The sequence below is a fragment of the Aplidium turbinatum genome, chromosome 2 (assembly GCF_918807975.1).
Source record: "Aplidium turbinatum chromosome 2, kaAplTurb1.1, whole genome shotgun sequence".
Classification (NCBI taxonomy): domain Eukaryota; kingdom Metazoa; phylum Chordata; class Ascidiacea; order Aplousobranchia; family Polyclinidae; genus Aplidium; species Aplidium turbinatum.
The window spans coordinates 28,975,799-28,997,277 of NC_137473.1; the positions used below are offsets into that span (position 1 = coordinate 28,975,799).

Below are 21,479 nucleotides of genomic sequence, written 5' to 3' on the forward strand. Positions count from 1 at the left end.
TAAATTCTCATCGAAATAATAAAACCTAGGTGTACAAGCTTTAGGCAAAATATTACAGTGGTACCACCTCATATATTAGCTACAATAGCATATAAATATACATTCAACATTAGAACTTATGAAACCGAAAATACTTTTTTTAATTTTTCACTTTTACCTCAACAAATTCAGTACTGCTCAGTCGCTACCAAACCACTGCAGCTTTCTTCATGATTCCTAGAATAAAATGGCGTTTTGAACTGACTTAACCAGTAGGTGACGCACAAGAATTTCTTTACGAATTTATTTTGAAAACATAAGGGGTGGTTCAACTTACCATCTGGTTCAACTTACCCCGTTCTCCCTATTTAGTTGTCAAAATAAAGTGCTTTTCTTATCCCTTGTTGCTATGAATGTTGTATAATGGATGATACAAGATAATTTCAAGATGGTTTTGAGGTAGTTTTTTATATCATGTATTATGAAAGTAGCAAGCTAATTGTCTGATGAATGCATTTGTGTGTTAACAGATCTCACAAAATAACTCATTTCTGAAAAAATTGATCTACAGAGAAATAAAATTAATTCAGGTTGCACTGCATAAGTAGCATGACATATCAATCTATTGATAGAAAATATAAGAAAAAACACAGCTGACTGGTATCAGTAGCTATGTCCTTTTTGCTCCAATTGTCCATTGACCGTCTTGCCCCAAACCAGCAACCATAAAAAATCCGTAATTATAAGAAGTAGTAGAATATTTAGAAAAATAAGTTTTTGCTACATAGCAACAATGCAACATATTGTTCACTTATTTTCAAATTTAAATTTAAACAATTTAAATTTTCGAAAAGACGCCGAAATACCATCACATACCAGTAGACTAGATTTTATAACAGTGTGGCAGTGTGCTACCAAAATAATTTCACTCTCATTCTCGTAAAGCGTAGAAGCAGTGTTTCCAATTTTTTATGTGGAATTGTTATTTGCAATGTTTCACAAGATGAAAAAATAAAATAATGTTTTTGGCCGTAGTTTTTTTACGAAAAGAAAAGTCTGTTTTGCTCCGCCTTCCCCTACTGTTTGGTATACACGCTGTTTCGTGTGGCCCACAAAGGGCATCAATGTACAAGTATACATACATGGCTACTTAGAGATATGGCCTGATTTGTCACATTCAGCAGAATTTTACAAATTTTCCCTACTTTTAACTGTCTGCATGAAATTTTCTAAAAACTAAATTTTAAGATCTTACTGTTTTCCCCAGGTGACAAAATGGGTCTTAACATTATCAAGCGTTGAATATCAAAGACAATTTGGTTCATAAAATTTCTGTCAGACTGAACGACTGAATGACGATCTGATTGGGCATTTTTTAACTTATTTTTTCTCTTTTTCTACTGCTTTCCCGAGGCAACAAAAAGCGTTTGTATCATTACGAGTCAGCTAAAAGTAAAAAATATATTAGAAAATTGCGGTATTCAAAATGTGACAAATCAGGCCGTATCTCCAGATGGCCATAAAATATAGCCAAAATGGCCAATCAGATTGTAATTATAGGTGGGCGTCGATTAATGTTATACAAATGCAATATCCAAGATTTTGCAAGGTATCGTAGCTCCACAGTTTCTGACGCCACTCATTCTTGCTTCGCTTCAAATTTCTGGAATCTTGTGTATAATCCCACAGGCCCATAGTTCTTTCCTGCGGTTCTCGCGGGGTTCTTTCCTCCCTTCATAACGTTTTGGATAAAATTCCACACGGTGCTTGATCGCCATCTCAATCGTATTGCGTTATATTCGTAGTTTTGCGTCCTTTTCGCGTGTGCATCTACCGCTTTCCAATCTGTGTATTGTGATTGGAACGCTCTGAGTGACAAACCTTCAAGGAAACTAGGGCTTTTAAGCAGCTGCTACCATGGTGTGTGACTTCAGACTTCAGTAGTATAGTACAGTATGATATAGTGTTGTTGGGATTGCTAGTTTCTCGCTCCATGCTTGCCCTGTTGTCTTTCGCCTTCACATCTGGACTCAAAATATATCAGAAAGTGGAGCATTAAAGACTGTGTGTCCTGGTCACCTCATGCCACCGTTGTGCCTAGGAGTGTTGACTGACAGGTTCCACTGACAGGAAGGCAATATTGAGTTCCTTGACGTTTTCCATATAAAAAGATTTTCTAAAAGTTTTCATTCAAACGAATATCGGGTAACAAACGTGATTGCTTGAACTTTTATCGTTGTGTGTGAAGCAAAAACCAAACGTAGCGGTATCATCCTGATCTCTGGATGGCGCACCAGAGTATTCAGGCCGGATTGAAGACAGACCTCTTACAGACTAGCCTAATGCTGCTAAACCTTTTGAAACCTTTTCACAAATAAATTGTTAAGTGAGTGAATACGATTCATACCTTTTTAGCTTTATGTCCTCATATTGACGATTGTATGGCGAAGGTCGTGTCCAAAGAGGAAGATGTTGAGATTGGACGCTGCGTCACTAAGCATCTCCATGTAGAGTGTACACACGCGTGGGAGGTATGGTAATTTGTTAGTGTCAATTTTGTTTGTGCAAAGTGGCCTGAGTAGCCATCGCAGGCCTCGAAATTTGTAATTTTTTCAGACATTTCATATCTCAACCGGACATATTGACATATTTCTATCAGTACTGTATCAGCGTGAATAAGGTCGCCACATTCGCCTAAGCACGTGCAGAACCCAGCTGAGACTTGCTTCTCTGTGACGTTTCTTTTTAACAAACGATCAATGTAACGCAATAATCTTCATTGTTAAAATTAGAATACATATCCTGCCGAAAACTTCAGACAACTTTATTTCAAGGCAACATTGCAAGGCGTTGAAATGATGTAAAAATGGCTACTTTTGCCATCAGCCCGTTAACCACACCACTCTAATGTGATCTTTAAAGCAATTGCCTGTACTATTATTGTTTCAGCTCCGTATTTGTTTGCGTTAAACAAACAATTGTAACAATTCAAATTTAAAATATATTTTTGTTGCATTAGCTCTATTTTTGTCAAGAATTTTGCGGCGGTCATTTATGACCGACCAATGAGTCGGCTTCGGCAGACATTCGAGGTCATTCCGGAGGTCATGACCGCCGGATATTTCGAGGCCTGCATCGGTATGTGAAGTCTGCATGTAAAGCATGGTGGCTTTTTTCCCTTTACAGGTTTTTCCTTATGAACAGTGGTATTCAATTTGTGAGTTGTTAATCAGAAAATTTAGCAACCAATTTTGACGGGGTGTGAACTGTGAAGCCACGGTTGTCTGGTTCATCACTGAATGTCGTTCCACAATCTTTTTTTAATAGCTTCAGTGTTGAAAGCATAGTTCTACAAAATACAGTATAGCCTACTAATATTCAAAGCTTTAAAAACTATATTAAAGTAAGCAAACAAAAAACGTTCTTTTGTTAAATATTTCACCATGCACCGATTTTGCAATAATGATTAATCAGTCAGTCCACTGCAATCCGCCACCATTTTCAAAACTTAGGAAATTGAGTGTGCATTGCTGCAGCCATGGCGTTAAGCTCTCTTTTGACAACCCATGAAGCATGTAAATCCATGGGCACGCAACGCATCCAAATGAACGTTTTTTTATACCTAAAATGCCATTTTAACGTAGTTTTTAAAACCCATACACCTACTCCCATGCACATTTTATTTGCTTCAAGTGATTGAGTAAAACGTAAATTCAAAAAAGGAAAATAATTGCGAAATGTGCTAAGAAAATCGGAAAATATGCTATGGTATCAGCAAAGCCTTTCAAGAAATAAGACATTATGTGTAAATTCTGTGGTAGTGACAAGGGTTAAGCAATTCACGATACTTGAAAGAAAATTATCATACTTTTTCTAAGCCCATACAATGTTTTTTTTAAGGTGTTTTGGGGGACCGAAACGGTCCCCCAAATTTCTCCAGCGGTTTCCCAAAATTTGGACTTGCAACTACAGTAGAAAAGTAATGGTTGTTTCTCGCTATGTCTTGTCGATAATACGAATATAGCCTACGATCAATAGTTCACGTCCGGAAAAAAGAATAAGTGGAGGTACAGCTAACAGCTGAATCAAAGAGTTATTCACAAAAGAAGTGCACCTTCGACACTTGTCGATGTTTATTTCTGATTTATGGCGCATAATGATCAGTTTTTACCTGTGGAAACATAACAAGCAGAAGCAAATATGGCTATTTTTTGGTATTTAAATGAAACAGTTGCGGTCTCTTAAAACTACTTAGCGGTCACCCAAACCAAACCTTAAAAAAAACCTGCCCATAGCATGTGTGGTAGAACTGCTGGATTTCTCTTAGTTTTGCTTGTGTGTAACTTTCATGATATTCATATAACAGCAAACATCTGGATCATTTACACAAGCTCTGCGAAGTAATGTTGGCATGTTTATTTTAGTTATCATTACTCAAATACTAGAATGAAATTTTTTAATAACTTGCTGTAAAACAAAACCTATAAAATTTTTGCAGTTGTAGAGCCTGCAAACTACCATGAAACTATCCCAGCAGTCTAGGTTTCTAGTTTTTCTGGAAAAAACTTTAAACCATTAAATTCAAATGCCTTGTGATAACTGCACTAAGAGTTTCAACAGCAATCAAGCCCATCGACAGTGTTGCCAGATGTTAGAAGCTGCTTCCAACTAAAACGTATTCAGAGTTTCACCAAATTGCACACAGTGTCTCCAGATATTTACGTAATTTTAGACAAGCCAGCGCCATTTGCGTAAGGTTTCAAAATATGGCAACATCCGAAAAATGAATAAGTGGTTTCCTTTGTTTGCTTATGTTATCTTGATGTTTGCTCAATGGCATTTTTAAGCTCTTCAGGAGTGTGAACATAAGATTACTAACTACTGAAGGCCGATACGAAAAAACAACATCAGATTTGAAGTCAGCTCACCAAAATTAGCCAAGGGAACCCATTTCCTTCTTGTTTCAAAAATTGTGTAGATTGGTGCAATGTGAGTCGTTGCCTTGAAAAATAATAACGCTACCAAAATAAATTATTTTTCTTGTCACTCGCATCAAGACTATTACTCAAATAAAATAATGGCTTTCACTGTATTACGCCTGTTAGCCGAAGGCTTATCGTAAAATTACAATGAGCCTTGTTACTCAATGCAACAAACAGTTTACCAGCCTCATTTTTTCATCATAACTTGATTTTACTATCACAGCATCCTCAGGTAGGATCATGTCAACAGCTCTTGACTAATGACTAGTACTGAGGATACTGTGATAGTGAAATCGGTTTATGATTAAAACATGAGGCTGGTAAACTGTTTGTTACATTGAGTAACAATGCTTATAGTAATGATACCAGACACTCCAGGCAGTCAACCGTTTCAAGTGGACAGTTTGCTGGGTTGGTTCACAAAAACAGAAAAGTTTTATTAGTAATACAATTACAAATTATTGTTTTGAGTATAATTTTTATTTTGGATGTTTATTTTGAAAATGCAAACTTTTGCTTTGCATATTGTTAGAAGTTGGCGTCCTAGCTGCTATACAATTGTAAATGTTAATTTTGTATTACAGCTACAAGATTTATGCAGTGATAAAAATGGAGAGTTTATTTAGTTAAACGTTTATTGATCCGTATGTTTAATTTTTACCGATTTATTCTTTAAATTATTTTTAAGTTTTACGAAGTCATGTACAACAGTAGTCAATACACACAAAGAAGAATAAATCACCTTAAAGAGCGCCTCCGATGCCGCGCACTCGACGTTTTAGATAATAAACATGAGAATATTTAGATTTTCTTATTCAATGCTAGAACTTTCTCTATGCATGAATCCTCAAAACAACAAAATGATTCCAGTAAGCAAGTTTACATTGCTGTCAGGCATTGACTTTGTGTTTGTTTTTCAGACTCTTAGACTGTTCTATCATTCTTACCAAGAAGACTACTACGAGGAGAAGCCATTTTCTGGAAACTTAGCCGAAAATGAGCATGCCGATAACGCCCTCACTCTTCACTATATCAAAATCCCCCACATCATGTACAAAGTACATAGGCACTACACAAACATGCTGTTGAATTCAACCATTCAGGTAGGCCTATGCTATTGATATAACTGCTTGACTGAAACATACTGTAATTTTTTGAACAAAATCTTAAGGTGGATCTTTTTGCTCTATCAGAAATCTTAAATGCTTGTTTTTAATTACAGAGTGTTTGTTTTTCTCAAAATGCACAAAACTAGAATCTCCTAAATTCGCAGAACTAATGCCGTAACATCAGGTGTTTCGGGAAGTGAAGCACGTTGCTGATTTGCAGCAGTGTTGTCGCAATGGGCGCAAGCAAAATATAGCAAATAGTAATTTTTTGGAAATATTTGCTTTGGATTAGGAATTCGAACTGACTAAGCTGTGCTCATGATATTTAACTATAGGTAGGAACACATTGTGCATTATTGCTTTAAGTTTGATAACGAATGTATCAATGGTTGTTTAATTACGTTTACCTGAGACTGAGTTTTTACTAAAGCAAAATGTGGTCTAGGATAGGCCGATACGCAATGGAACTGTGTTCGATGTTTAAAGTTACGCTATATCTGGATTTGTCATGGCTCGGCTATTTTTTTTTTATGTTTGATGGAATGTACGCTTATGCTCGCTAGTTTATTTTCCCATGTATATCTTGTATACCTTTAATGTTTTATGTTTCATAAGTTACGCTGTGTCATTCAAAACTGATATTAAAATAATCACAATGGATTGTGTTGTCATTATGATCAAATTTCCCTTTTCTGGTCGGACAACAAAACATGCATGGCTGCAGTGACTAGATTTTATGAAAGTTTAGCGTTATTTGTACAAGGCTTGTGGCATTTCTAGCTAGTGAAGGTTAGTGTAATATCACCTATTCTCGCGCCGTTTCAATGCCAAATGTGATTTTTATGAATTATTGATTCATAATTTCCATTTCTAGCATCTAAATACCATTTGTCTGTATTTTAAACACAACAAGACATTACCAAACTAAAACGCAAAACTATTGAAATATAAAGTGAGTAATAGTCGTAGTGGTGCTAATTGAGTGGTATTGGTGCTACAGGAACTCTACTACCTACAAGATGAGCTTCGAAATGTAAACGCCAGGCTTCCGATCAAGCAACAGCATCTTCTAGCGACCGAAAAAAACGTTTCTGCTCCTGTGAAACCTAAAAGGTTTGTTCGAACATTAACAATAAGCTTTTATTGCTGATCAATGCGAAAAATTTAGTTGTGAAATTGGGTCGTCCTTTTTCAATAATGACATCATCTGCGTTATTGTTTACATATTATATCTTGCCACAGATCAAATGACGTCAATGCATGGAAGTCTTTCAGCACAAAGTCATTTTATTCTGGGTCGCCGGCTTACGTCACGAAAGACATCACTAATGATTTGCTAGTCGATTTAATGCAGGTAGGTCTTTGCCCTAAATGGCAAAAATTAGTGGGGTAACGTTTTGTATTCAAGTAGCTGACTTTTTAGCGCTGCACCAAGTGATAACATCATAATTGTACTGTGTTTCTACAGCGCACCAGCCAACAAATCAGTCCTTTTAGCATTGATTTAACATCCACAGCCGTTAAATCAACCTAAAAAAGAAGTGGCTTGCTGGGCAGAAGATGGTATTTTCAACTATTGTTTACAATCCTAATGTAGTTCAAAGTGATGCTTTGAGAGAAACCAAATAAAGTGTAATAGCAACTTTGATTTAGGATTTCTAGTGCATGGTCAAACGAAACATTAAGCAACGGCTACAGTAGAGTTACGTAAATCTCAGATAAGAATAGTGGTAAGATACCATTATTGTCAGATATTCATCAACCACGAATAAAAGTGAGCATAGTAGAGTTTTGAAGTTACGGACCCGTCAGAAAATATCATTGTAAACTTAAAATACGCATAAAATGTTACAAATTCTTTGCTTTCTTTCAGCTGACGTGCATAAAATTGAACGGCAACACAGACAAATGCAACGTTTTTTTTACATACGTTTGAGGATTTGCAAAACAGTTTAAATTATGTGCAAAATAAAGACATCATATTTAGCAACTGATATCACAGTTAGTTACTGGGTTGTTCCATTATATTTCAACAAATTTTTTAGCAATTTTATACCCTATGTTTGGAAAACTTAATTTTGTTGATTGATTTGGTAAGGGTTTGACTTAATGATGCTAATAAATTTTTTTTTTTTAAATCGGGCTACCTGGTGGTGAGATATTGAAGTTTTAATGAAATTTCGTCTGTCGATGCCGACGCAAGCCCCCAAAATTAATTTTTTAAATTGATGTTGGTGTCAAATCCTATGTTTTAAAGCTCAAGGAATCTGAATTTGAGATTAAATTAAGGATAAATCCACAAGAAAATGTAAGCAATAAAAGTAGCTAAAGAACGTGATGTATGGAAGAAACTGACCGCCAACCTTCGGCTCGGAGACGGCACATGATGATGATGAAATCACTTTTTATTTTTCAGATTGGCGAAACAGGCATTGATGTTTCTATTGGCTATCCACGAGTGGAAGAGTTCACCTTCAGTCATGTGAGCGACGGTTACCTACGATCAGATATAACTCGAGGAACAGATTATTTGTTGGACGTTCACTTCAAATGCAAACAGCAGAATGTTCTTGAGGTATGAATTGATGACACTCCACAGAATTTTTGCTTTCTATTATGATATATATTCAATCACTTTTGATATAAAAATGCTTCTGGTCGTCAGGGTTGCAGTGGAAAGCTGCCCGGGTTGTCTGTTTTTTTTTTATTAAAAAACATAGTTTTTTAATAAAAAAAAGGCGATCAGATCTATAAAACTAGTGTTTACGTTTATGTTTTTATTTACGTTTTTACGTTTTAACGTTCGCGTTTTGTCGTTTCTACCTTTTTCTCGATCTTTGCTATGTTGACGTGTATTGTTTTTGATATGATGGTCAGAAATAAAAAACAACTGAACTGAACTGTTGCCAGATGAGGAATTCTGCTCCAATTTGAGAAAACTTAAAAGCTGTTCAAAAAAATACTTGAGGCAACACTTGTGATGAAAGAAAGCTTTATCTTAAAACTTTTAAAAGTTTTATTTTTGACAACTAATCGAATAAATACTGCAAAGTTTAGATGTTTATTGGGATTGTTATCTTTTCTAGAATTTGTTTTTTGCAACTATATTGCTTGAAAAAAAAACACAAAAAACATCGAATTCTTGTTACATTTAACAGGCTTAGCAACCAGCAACTCACTGCCTGGGAGCATGATTTTTCACATGAATGCATATTGCCAGTAGCGTACGCAGTGGGGGCATTGGTCCATGGTCAGTGGTCACCCCCCCCTTCAAAAATGTTGATTTTTTGGCATTGTTGTGATTGTGTAGTGAAAACATGTTATTATTGAAGAGTGGTCGTGGGTAGCAGGACCGTATTAACTGCCCCTCGTACCTCCCGGGGGGACACGACTGTTTTAGGGCCCCACTCGTTTCAGTTTGTTTTGATTTTTTTTGGCTATTTGAAATAACAAAAATGTTGTTTAAATTTTGCTGCAGAAGCTCGATATTCAATAGCTTAAATCACGCAAGGCCCTATTTAACGCTTCCAAAGCCCCACTTAGTGGGCCAACATCTCTGTTTAGTGGCCGACCCTTATTAATATGTAGGGGTCCACGTCTTTTAGGCGCAGACAGTTGCACGCTGATCAAATAGGCGCGCACACTGTGGTGTCAAGATATTTAGGTGCGGAGCACTGTGGCGCCCGTTCATTTAGGTGCTTTTCTAGTAAAGTCTGCAGATTGTATCAGCTCAGCTTTGGCAAAACCTAGTCGGGGTTTTGACGGAAAACTAACTTACTCTTCACTCAAGCCTACAACCCGCTTGATGGTATATGTTTTACTAATGTTTAGTATAGTTATTATTTGAATTAACTAAAAGTGAACTCAGTCATGTTCGGAAACTTGAATAATTTATTCATAAAGCTTTCACCGACGCAAACCTGGACTAACAACAAATAAATGCGAAAGCGCGCATTAAAAACATCTATTTTTCTATTCAATATAACATTTTGTGTGAAAAGCATTGCCGGTTTAAGCAGCTTCACTCACGCAAACCATGACATATTTTTCTGTTTAATATAACATTTTGTGTGAAAAGCATTGCCGGATAAAGTAGCTTCACTCACTGAAGCCAACACTAACAACAAATAGATGCACGCGAATTAACAAAACAACATATTTTTCTGTTCAATATAACATTTTGTATGACCAGCATTGCCCTACCTGCCAAGCTGATACAATCTGCAGACTTTACCAGGAATAGCACCTAAATGAACGGGCGTTAGTGCTCCGCACCTAAATATCCTGACGCCACAATGTGCGCGCCTAACTGTCTGCGCCTAAAAGACTTGCTCCCATATTTAGTGGGTGCAGCGTTTTTCAGCAATTTCAAATAAAAAATGTGACAATACTGTTACAAAAACTACAGTAGATGTTTTATAGCATAGGCTGCATTCATCGATTTAGTATTGCATACTATTGTTGATCATACAATTTTGGTAAAGAGGTCACTTTCTTCAACCACAGACATATACAACCAAGCAACCACACGGCATTTAACATAATCGATTAAAAATTGAACAAACTATAAGCTACAAACGTTTTCGGCCATACACACGTTAGCCCTTATCAAGTAACAAAAAACAACTACTTATCATATCTACAATGAAAATGAATAACTGATCTAAACACTGAATTGAAAAACGAAATGCAAAATGAAATGCAAAATGAAACGGCTTTCTCCTTTGTTCTGCCGTTTCATTTTGCATTTCGTTTTTCAATTCAGTGTTTAGATCAGTTATTCATTTTCATTGTAGATATGATAAGTAGTTGTTTTTTGGTTACTTGATAAGGGCTAACGTGTGTATGGCCGAAAACGTTTGTAGCTTATAGTTTGTTCAATTTTTAATCGATTATGTTAAATGCCGTGTGGTTGCTTGGTTGTATATGTCTATTGTTGATCATCCTTTGTAATGACTATTTTAAATCAGTGAAACCAGTAAATCTGTGCTATTTTGCTGGAGTTTACAGAAGAAATAATACTACGCTCTCTTTTTCTTAGAAAATATGTTTCAATGGTTGATAGCATGAAACTTGTTGATAGCGTGAAACGACTATGTTCAATAATGGCATCCAGGATCGTGGACAGGGATTATCCAGCGTATACTTTTGCATTGGAGATAATCTTGTTTAATTAAAAAACCTTTTAGGAGGGGAGAAGGGGCTTGCATACGGAAGGAAACTCCATGTCGCCAAATTTTTTGTAACTACTTTGTTAAAGTGGGTTGTTTTGCATTTAACCCGGCGTCTTATTAGATTTTTTTCTTTTTTCAAGACAAACGCTGTGTCATTCTTTTTCCTAGTTCTTAGTTTTTGTGGAATGTGGAACTGCAAACTAGTATAAGAAACACACGATTGACTGGATAAGCAAAAAAAAGGGAAAGCCTCCACTCAACAGTGGGTTACCATAAGCTGAAAATGATGGTGATGATGAAAGTCTTTTAGCTAATCTTCATAGCTCTTGGCATTGTTATGTAGTCAAAAATGGAGTCTCAACAGATTGTGGAGTAAGTCTGATGTTTTTGATCCGAATTCACAACCTATGGTTTGAAAAACATTTTAGGAAATTAGGCACGTTATTAAAAAGTAGAGACCCACTAGTAAATTTTGGAGGAGAGGGGGCGAGATGGAGCTCACACGGCCCTGTGGGGTAGGCCTTCTTTTTCATTAAATGTGTTGAGAGTGCGATACTTTTTGTTTAAAGGCCTACTAAATGAAATTTTCAAACGGGAATTAAGCATTAAAATGCGTAAACTGAACATTTAAGAATACATTTTTAAAAAAATTACCGAAAAAAATTGGTTTTCAATGGCGCTGGCAAAGCCCAAAGTCCAATGTTTCATTTTTTTTTAAATGACCAAAAAGTGGAAACACTGCTCGAGAATACGTCACAATAGACGAGAGCTCCAGCAATATCAAAAGTTTGGACGCCTTGCGTTCCAAGAAGTTTTGCAGGATAGTTTTACACGTTTTTTAAGTTTCTAGGCTATTTCGTTGAGTAATAGTAGCAATGTTACGAGAAAGGTGAGGTACGGTAGTATAAATGTAGTAGCATTGCTAAAAATTAACTGTCTATAAAATCAATATTGCATCATAGCAAATACTATGCCTGACTTTTGTGTTGTGTTTGGCTGTGACACGACAGCATTGCATAAAGTTGGTGTGTTTGGGTTCCCAAAGACAGTAGGCTACGGTACGCAAAAAAGGAAATGGAATAAATTTGTCAACACCACAAGTCATTGGAGTGGACCAAAACCACACCACAGAATTTGTAGTCTGCATTTTCAAGAAGCAGACTTCAAAATTTTTCTTCAATTCAAAATGAGATATGCCAAAAGACTTGATGTGAAACCCGGTGCATGTCCATCAATCTTTCCTTCTCCACCAGGAACTAGTGCAACAGCTGAAAGATCACATTTGACTTCTTCCTGGCGACCAGCTTATAGAAGACGCCAAGTTAATGAAGTAATGTCGATTTTATAGTTTATTGTATTTAGTTAAAATTACAGTATTAGGTTTTGATAACCTGTACCCCAGGGCCTAATTTACAACAGGCCATTAACGTAGTGCTTGTTGTCTTTGGGGTAAAAGAACTAATCAGCAGTTAACTAAGGCTGCAGAGATTAAGCAAGTTAAGAACCACTGGCCTGGGGCCTACCAATGGCTAGCATCCTACCATGTACGGTAGATGGAATAGCTCTTGAAGCAAAGCTCTCGTTTTCAAGGAATTTTTCCTTTTGTTGGTGTCAAATTCATATGTTTACTTTGTCGTTCTGTACATGTTTGCGCCAGCAGCAAAAAATAAAATTGAATTCAATTTATAACATCGTTAAAAACAGAGTGAAACGGTTCACCAGGCATTTGATAATTAAAGTAACTTGCGTTCTTCTCAGGAGGTTACCAGAAGAACGCAATAGTCACCAGAAGAAAGCAAGTTACTTTAATTATAACATCGTTATTGTATATGTGGTTTATATAGTTGTCAATTTTTAGGTGCTGTAGATTACTGTATATTTTATGTGTCATATTGGAGAATTTCTGACTCTGACGTTAGTTTCCAATACAAAGAGAAAGATAGTACGGTGGTTGCAGAAGTAAGTAATGATGACGAAGAAAGCTTGCTAGAACCTGAACCCTATCGTTTTGAGCCTGAATACACAGAGGCAGAGATCAGCTTCACTTTGCTGATGTGACTGACGTTTCTCAGCAGGAAGATCGAGTGGGAAACACTGACTGGCAAGCAAATTTAGATATTTGACATCATATACTGCATTTGTTTAGCTTTACTTAATGCAAAAGAATTAAATCACCGATCGTAGCGGAATAACTGCTCAGCTTTGCATTGCATTTCCCTATGGGTTTATAAGGCCTTAAACCTACAACACGTTGAAAACAACTTTACAAATGCAACCGAAATTATAAGAAAATAAAATCTTAACGCTCTTAAGCTTACCTTGCCTAATACTAATTATGATATATTGCAAAGTTGCATTTTTCCATACCGGTAGCCTATGCAATGAATTATTACTAGGGCAATTATTTTTTGGCCTATTGAAACTTTTGACATTAAATTTTTTTTTGACAAATTTTGACGTATGAAGAACTCAAGTAGTTAAATTACGCATCATTGTACAAAATGCTGTACAACACAGCTGCCGCAAAACTACCTATCAAAAATTTTATACATTTTGAGGTGTGTTGAGCACCACACCATATTAACCTAATTATTTCACCTAATGGCTTATGATTCACAATAAGTAGACAGTGGGCTATTTACACCAGTATAAAGTAGGCTAAAAAGGCAAATGTGATCCCATACTTGATTCAAGGGTTGGGTATGAGAAGATAGGTACTCATTGTACTAAGCCTTTGGCACTAAGAAAAGTAGGGTGGCCAATTCCTTTCTCTCGGCCGCCTTTCCTGCAGCAATTATGCCTACTTAATTTATTACACCCTAGGCAGAGGTGAGCGGTGTTTTCAACAACCAGCTTAAGCCGGGAGTCGAACCAGGTTTGGTTGGTTTTGAATCTTTATCCTCAGACTGACAAAGCCTTGATAGGTTATTCCTTGTAGTTTTGCATACTTGTAAATGTAGAGGCTCTTGACACAGGACCGGTTACCGAGATTGACAAGATGAAGTTTTCATATTGTTGAAGTGTTGTTGCCGGGAAATTATTCCATTCACTTGGTGCCGCTGAATGGAGAGCCGTTCGAAATGCGTTGCTCAAGCGCACACCCCGAGAGTCGAAACAGTGCTGCATGATCTTGAGCTGGGCGCGTAACCACTGAGCTAGGCCTAATAAGAAAGCCAACGCCTTATCCGTTACACCTTCCCTCTGCGCCAAAGTAGGCTACAAGGTGTAAAATGAAAAATTCACTGACAGTGCAACCTCTACAGTCTACAACACCACGACAATGCAGTTTGTAAACAATTTTGATGAATTTTTGACAAGTAGAAAAGTAATCGCCCTAATTATTACCAATTTATATCAACAGGTGTTCATGTTGTCACTGTGTGGCAATAGATGAGCAACATCAAGCTTTGTGCTACTGTGAGATAGATACAGCACGGATGAAAGAAATGCTAGATGGACAATTGGACATGCATGATTACATTTACTCTGCTTGTTTGTTAATATATGGCGCTGTTGAAACAAAACAAAATAAATTGACTTGACTTGCTATCGCCTTATTTGTTTCCAAGTTAGCAATTCCGTTCAGTAAAAATAAAGTAAAAAGAATTTTTTTAGGTTAAATTGAAATGGCCTTAGTAATATGCAAGTCTGCACCAAGTAAAAAAAGGAACTTAAATATGAAAAGCAATTCAATGTCCTGTTAAATCTACATAAAATCGCTCATTTTGTTGGTCCAAGAAATGTAGCCTATGTGATCAGACGAGCGTGAATTTACACAGTAGCCTATGTAGAGTTGGTTGGTTGTGTAAAATCATGGGTAGGCCTATGCCATTTTTTGAATGCAGTATTTGAACTAGACAAAACACTATTTCATTCTCCAAGTATGAAAACTACGGATTGTAATCATAGAAACTCTGGTTAATGAGAGAATACATAGCCTACAGTTAAATCGCCCGCAGTAAGAAATATTGCCCGATCAGCTGATTGCTTGTCGTTAGTGACGTAGACTGTACAGTCGCACGCTTCGCTGCTCACGCCCACCCGTTTTGAAAGCTCTGACAAAAGCACGCGCGGAATGCTGATCAGACCGCAATGGGGCAAAATTTCATTGAAAATCGTTTTATGGTAGCATGTTAAACACAAAGAACGTGGAAAATCGCCAAGTCAGGTTTTTCCTTTAGTATCCCTTTAAAGTACCATAATAATCAATTCCATTCGATATATAAACTTTCGTAGAGAGATTTGATGTACACTTTAATCTAAAGACATTGTCTGTAAATCGAACTATGATGCTACAGTTTTACTTATCTGTTTGGGCCTACCATCATGCTTTTCATATTCACATATCTGATAATTCAATCCAAAATCACAGTGACATACGCAAAGACCGTGAGAGTTTATGTTTCACTAACAGCTTCCTTAAACTTTGGTTAGACTATAAAGTTGCATTGGGCTACTCTTGATAAAAAAAAAAGTCAAGTTATATCGAATGCTCCCCTCCCCCAGTAAGAAAATCCTGCGTACGCCACTGAACGTACCCTCAATAGGCCTACGCGTGTGGTTCATTGGTTTGATTAAGCTAACTACGTCGTCCACGTAAAACGTTATATGCGACGTCAAAAGTGTTAAGAATCACATTTTTTTTTTGTTAATACAAAATATATCCAAACGAGTAAACTAGTTGTTACAAACTAAAAATTTATCGTCAAAATAACGTTTATTTATCATTGAAAATACAAATGTCTCCGCCCTCCGATTTAAAATACAAAAAGAAAACTTTTAGACTTAATGAAATTGGGCTCTTGTATTCGACTTATCTCCGAAACATAAATGCGATATTATTTTATTAAAAGTATTTTCACTTCAGACACGTCGAATCCATCTGGTGAGGCCTGCAGGAGAGTTTAAAGTTAGTGGAATCAGGTGGTCACCTCAAGGTAACTGCTCTTGTATCTTTTCTATCTGTTTCAGCTCAAGCGAGCATTTTAATCACACCAAAAGATTACACCGTGTCACAAAAATATGGCATGTCGGGAACTGATATACAAATGCCCATTCCAGATGTAATTTTGAGCGCTGATTCCGAATTTGAACTAACTTTTGCTCTATCTCGTCAGGGTTTTGAGTTATTTACATTTTTTAAGTTTCCAAATTTAGCAAAATAGGCTATTTATCGGCACATTTTATTTGTCCAAAAGCTCCTAAATCGCTGTGATAGCAATCTAGTTAAGCAAAGTAGGCATAGCAAAAAAGTAATGAAGATATTGCTTTGGTAGAGAGATAAGCAATTCTTCAATACCACACACAGATGATTGGTAACAACTTTATAAGATTGAATTGCATAATTCAAAAACAATACATGAAACTAACAAAATAACAGCATATTAAATTCCAACGTTGTCGGCAAGACATTCTGCCCTCAATCAGAGTTTGAAACTAAATATTTGAGACACTGAATAAAACAGGACAACCCTAAGCTCAACAAGCAATTATTACAGGAGTAACATCGTTCTTGTTAAATTTGTACTGTACTAAATTACGTTTCTTTCATGTTGTTTCTTCAGTTGTGTTTGTACCTAGCTTAGTGCAGATTGCAATTTATTTCAATCATTTATTATCATTTTAGAAATATTTGTTCTTTTGTTTTTTTAAGCTATTTCCTGACGAGGGCAGAAAGTCTTGTCGAAAACGTTCGAATCTAATATGTTATTTTGTTTGTTCTATGTATTGTTTTTAGATTATGCAATTCAATCCTATGAAGTTGTTGTCAATGATCTGTCTATGATATTGAAGATATCAAAAACAAAAAACATCTATTTGTTGACCAAATCATCCCATCTTGCTGAAGAAATCAAAAATTTCATCATTGTGTTTCTACAGTGGACAAAAAATTTTCACTAGTCGGCTGCATAGCCGAGTGGTGAAAACACTGGAACGGCAATCGAGAGAGTGCCGGTTCGACACCGCTCAAGAGCATGCAGGTGTGTCTGTGGCAGGACACTTAAAGGCATGCCTGAAGGTGGACACGAAGATTGGCTTCCTTGCCTTCCCGTCCACTTAATCTAAATCTTCAACCACCGGGTGTAAGCCTGGATACGACAAACAAAACATACAGTGGACATAGGATATAGAACCCGAATTGTCACACCATATAAAGCGATTATGTTGAAGTCAAGATGCAGTTCTTGAAAATTTAGAAGCCTTATCAAGTATGTTCATATTTCAGCAGCTAGACTTAAGTCAATGGTATCATCAATTTGATACATGAGCTCAACACTCAACCTGAATTCTTAACTGGCAGCGCACGCAGGCCCGGATTTAGGGGGGGCAGAGGGTGCAGGTGCCCCGGCCCCCCTTTTGAAGGGGCCCCCCAACGTGGAAAAAATGTGATTTTTTGTGATTTTTTTAGCCTTTGAAGTTTCTACAAAATGCTGTGCAGTGCAGGATTAATGCTACTGTAGACGTAGAAGTAGTTTTTCACGCCGAAGGCGCAAAATTTTTTTTGCACGGGGGGCCCCCCGATGTAAAAGTGCTCCGGGCCCCCCATCAGCTAAATCCGGTTCTGAGCACACGTATCAAATTAATAATAGGCCTACCATTGACCTAAATCTAGCTGTTAAGCACGAATTAATTTGATCACGCTTCTAAACTAACACAAACTGCATCTTGACTTCAACATAATCGCTCTTTGTGGTGTGATAATTCAGGTTCCAGTTTCAATGTTCAATTGTCCATTGTAGGAACAAAATGATGATCTTTTAATTTCTACAGTAAGATGGGGTGATTTTGTCAACAAATAGATGCTTTTTTGGTGATACGATTTTGCTAATGCCTGCTTTGCTCAACTCGACTGCTATCACAGCGATTTGATGGCTTTTGGGTAAATAAAATTTGCCGATTCATAGCATATTTTTCTAAATTTAGTATGAAAAAAACGTAAATAATTCAAAACCCTGACGTGATATAGCAAAAGTTAGTTTAAATTCGGACTCAGCGCCCAAAATTACATTTGGGATCTCAGTTTCCGACATGCCTTATTTTTGTGACAGTGTTATGTATAGTTTTGACTGCAATTTGTTCAACTTACAATCATTTCTGTCAAGAACGCATCTTGTACTGATCACCAGACTTGGTTACTACTTGATGCGGAAGCGACAACCAGATTTATTTTTGATACCTCATGAATCTTAACATTAAACCTGCTATAATATCTCTGTTAGCCAAGACTACAGCCATTAGAAGGACGATTATTTCAAATTCGATGTTCGGTGAACAATCTGTTAAGTTTTATTCGATTTTTAACGCGACCATGCTGTTTTGTTTCAAGAGCATTACTATGTAAATAAGTTGTATTTTTTCAAATTTGTTTCTGTTCGACTCTCTTTGTTGAAAGTTGTTTATTTTTAAACAGATGAAAATCAAGCTTTCGTTGTTATTGTGGCTGTTCCATTGTCAAAGGCTACCGAGTTTCAGGCCTTCATGCGGAACTATTACGAGCCTGCCTTTCTCGCTAAAGGGCAGTCCGACTACACTGTGCTCATTGTTGTACCTATTGGATTCAACGAGGGAAAGAATTCACTTGAAAAGGTTTTGCTTTCTCCTTCTCCAGAAAATGTGGTTGATTGGTATCGCACTAAGTACAGCTCTTCAACAGCATCTAGAAGTTTGCTTGATTGTCTTGAAAGCTTAGACCAAGAAGCTTCAGTTCAGGACGCATTTGCACGAGGCATCGTTTATGCGAAACAGTTACAGTACAGTGGGTCAAATCAAGCTAGGTTATATGAACCTGTGGTGCTTCTTACCTCGACTAACATTAGCTTGAACTCCGACGTAAGGTTGAATTGCATAAAGAGATCAGGTGCATCGTTTAACGTTACTAAGAACAGCAGTTTCAATGTTACTGCTCACACATTTAAGAAAAGGAAAAAAGAAAAGCTTCTGTCGCAGATCTATCAGCCAATCCCATTCCATGTCCATCCCTCTATAGCTGCAGTGCCTTTCCCTACAGCCATGACACCACAGGCTATTGGTCTAAATCCCGGATCCGGCTGCATACCCCGGTCCATGGTCACATCTGACCACGGATTTTGGGATATATCTGCAGCAACAAAAGAAGATGGTAACGCTGTCACAGCACCAATGTGCGGTCGTTTAGATGACTTTTATGAAGTCGCTTGGGTAACATTATCGACCTTAAGTACAGTCGACAGAAGATTAATATTTCGCCGAGCTTTATACGACCGTGTATACGCTGGAAAATTGTCCATATTGCGAACTTCTGATCGGTCTTTTTTTAACATTCCAAGCAGATAGCACATTGTCAAATCCTTTAAATGCTTCTGGGCAGTGGGCATTACCTTAACGCCTTTTTATGTTTGTGGAATGATTTGAGCGCTGGAGAAATAGTGTACCGTAAGCTTTTAATTTCAGCGATACACAAATAGCAGAGTTAGTAGCGGATGAAACTTATCGCATGTTAATTCATGTATTTCGACTAAATTTCTATAGAAATTCCGTTCAAGTGATTTTTGATTAATGAATGTTGCCATGCCTTATATTTTTTGTGTTTTGAAAGTGATTGACAACTTTTTCAAGTCTTTTTTCAACCTATTGTATGCAATCATACCAACGTCTATAATTTGCAATTGTGAAATAACTGCGGCTAAAACAAAACTGTAGTCAGAAAATGTTATACTCGCTTCTGCCTTGAAAAGAGTTCTGGTGCTATAAAAATCAGGGAAGATGTTTAAAATGTTATGCCTACTTGTTGCACAGCGCCGCAGCAACCAAAAGAAACCAAAACGGTGTGTGCTTTGCTTCATGAATTCGTTGTTCGAACGAAACAATCAGTGGTACTGATGAGGCTCTGGAAGGATGAAACAGCTTCTGCTCATCACAATCAACTGCCACGATATACTTTGCACAAGATTTTTTGTCACTGTTTTAAAATTTTAAACTTTGCAAACTTTCATCTCGCATAGAACTGCACAAAGCTGGATGAATTTTCAAACCAAGGTAGCCTACTGTTGTATAATGTATATTGTATATTATGCCATCAACATCACATGATTCAGCGTTACATAAGGTTTGGATTTACAGGCCGTAAGTGGCGGTGTGTTGGAAGTGAAAATCACTTGGTATTCAGCATTAGGCCTATCAGTAGCAAGATGTGACCTACTAATTCACTGTACCTGACATATCATTCCTTCATATGCAAACATATCTTTTTGCATCATTAAACTATCAATTAATGCAATCATAAAGTTCGTAAGTGTCAGCTGCAACCTGCCGAATGCTTGAATCAAAGGTGTCGAATACACTGTATCTTGATGCTATGTCTGCTGATGTTCTACCTTACAAACCCAAGATGAGGGATTTGCTTGAAATTGGCAGCCTTTCCACTGTGTTCTCCAAACAGATTTACCTTACAAGAATCCGTCTGAGTGTTTAAACGAAGTTTTCTCTTAGGTAGACTACGTTTTCATGCCTACTATTTCTGAGTGTGCTTTTTTAAAAAGTATACTATTTTTGTTTCCATGAAAGTTTTCACAAGTTGAAGATGTTTGCTCCGCTGCTATTTCATTGTTTAAGTATTTCTTCGCTAGCGGATTATCTTGTAAAGTGAGTCGTTTCTAGTTCTCCTTTGCGAATTTATACGTAATCTTGGCTCCGAAAGACGAACGTATTATATAGGGGGGTGTGTTATTTGACGAATTTCACGATGGCAACGTGGTACGGTGCATAAAATATGTGGAGTAGTATCCAAACCCGGAATATGAAAACAATTATCATATTGGACCACCCTAACCCCCATGTACATGCCCCTGAAAAGGGGGTATCCATAAATTCACCAAAATATGAGTTTTTAAGCCTTTTCACCAAACGACGTGTATTTTGGCGGTATTTATGGTGTTCCTATAGGGGTTTTCGGGGTCTGTGAGTTCAAATATGGCATTAGAAATTACCTCCAAAAATCCAATATAATGGTAATCCAATATGGCGGCCAAAATGGCGCTTAGAATGGGTACTTTCGTAAAGTTTAACCAAACATAGTCATGTAATATGTCGAATTATAGGTTTTCGGGGGCGTAGAATACGAATTCATGATTATTTCAAACGAAAAATATGCTGATAACAACATATTATTTTCAAACCTATGACGTATATATATGTAATTTAGTATAAAACACAATATTCAGCTCTTTGTTAGATTCATGCCGTCAAGAACAGAATTT

General features: G+C 36.9%; 1 protein-coding gene across 1 annotated transcript in view; it reads left to right on the forward strand.

The window, feature by feature from the left end:
- The window catches only part of LOC145765119 (chondroitin sulfate synthase 3-like), an 89,004-nt gene extending 68,329 nt beyond the window's left edge, over positions 1 to 20,675 (forward strand). Inside the window, exons 6-12 of the mRNA XM_082576872.1 lie at positions 2,395 to 2,510; positions 5,882 to 6,064; positions 7,071 to 7,183; positions 7,313 to 7,424; positions 8,487 to 8,645; positions 16,112 to 16,181; positions 18,656 to 20,675. Coding sequence (XP_082432998.1) covers positions 2,395 to 2,510; positions 5,882 to 6,064; positions 7,071 to 7,183; positions 7,313 to 7,424; positions 8,487 to 8,645; positions 16,112 to 16,181; positions 18,656 to 19,557 — 1,655 coding nt within the window. The 3' untranslated portion in view covers positions 19,558 to 20,675. The remainder of the gene's footprint in view (positions 1 to 2,394; positions 2,511 to 5,881; positions 6,065 to 7,070; positions 7,184 to 7,312; positions 7,425 to 8,486; positions 8,646 to 16,111; positions 16,182 to 18,655) is intronic.
- The last annotated feature ends 804 nt before the right edge of the window (positions 20,676 to 21,479 follow it).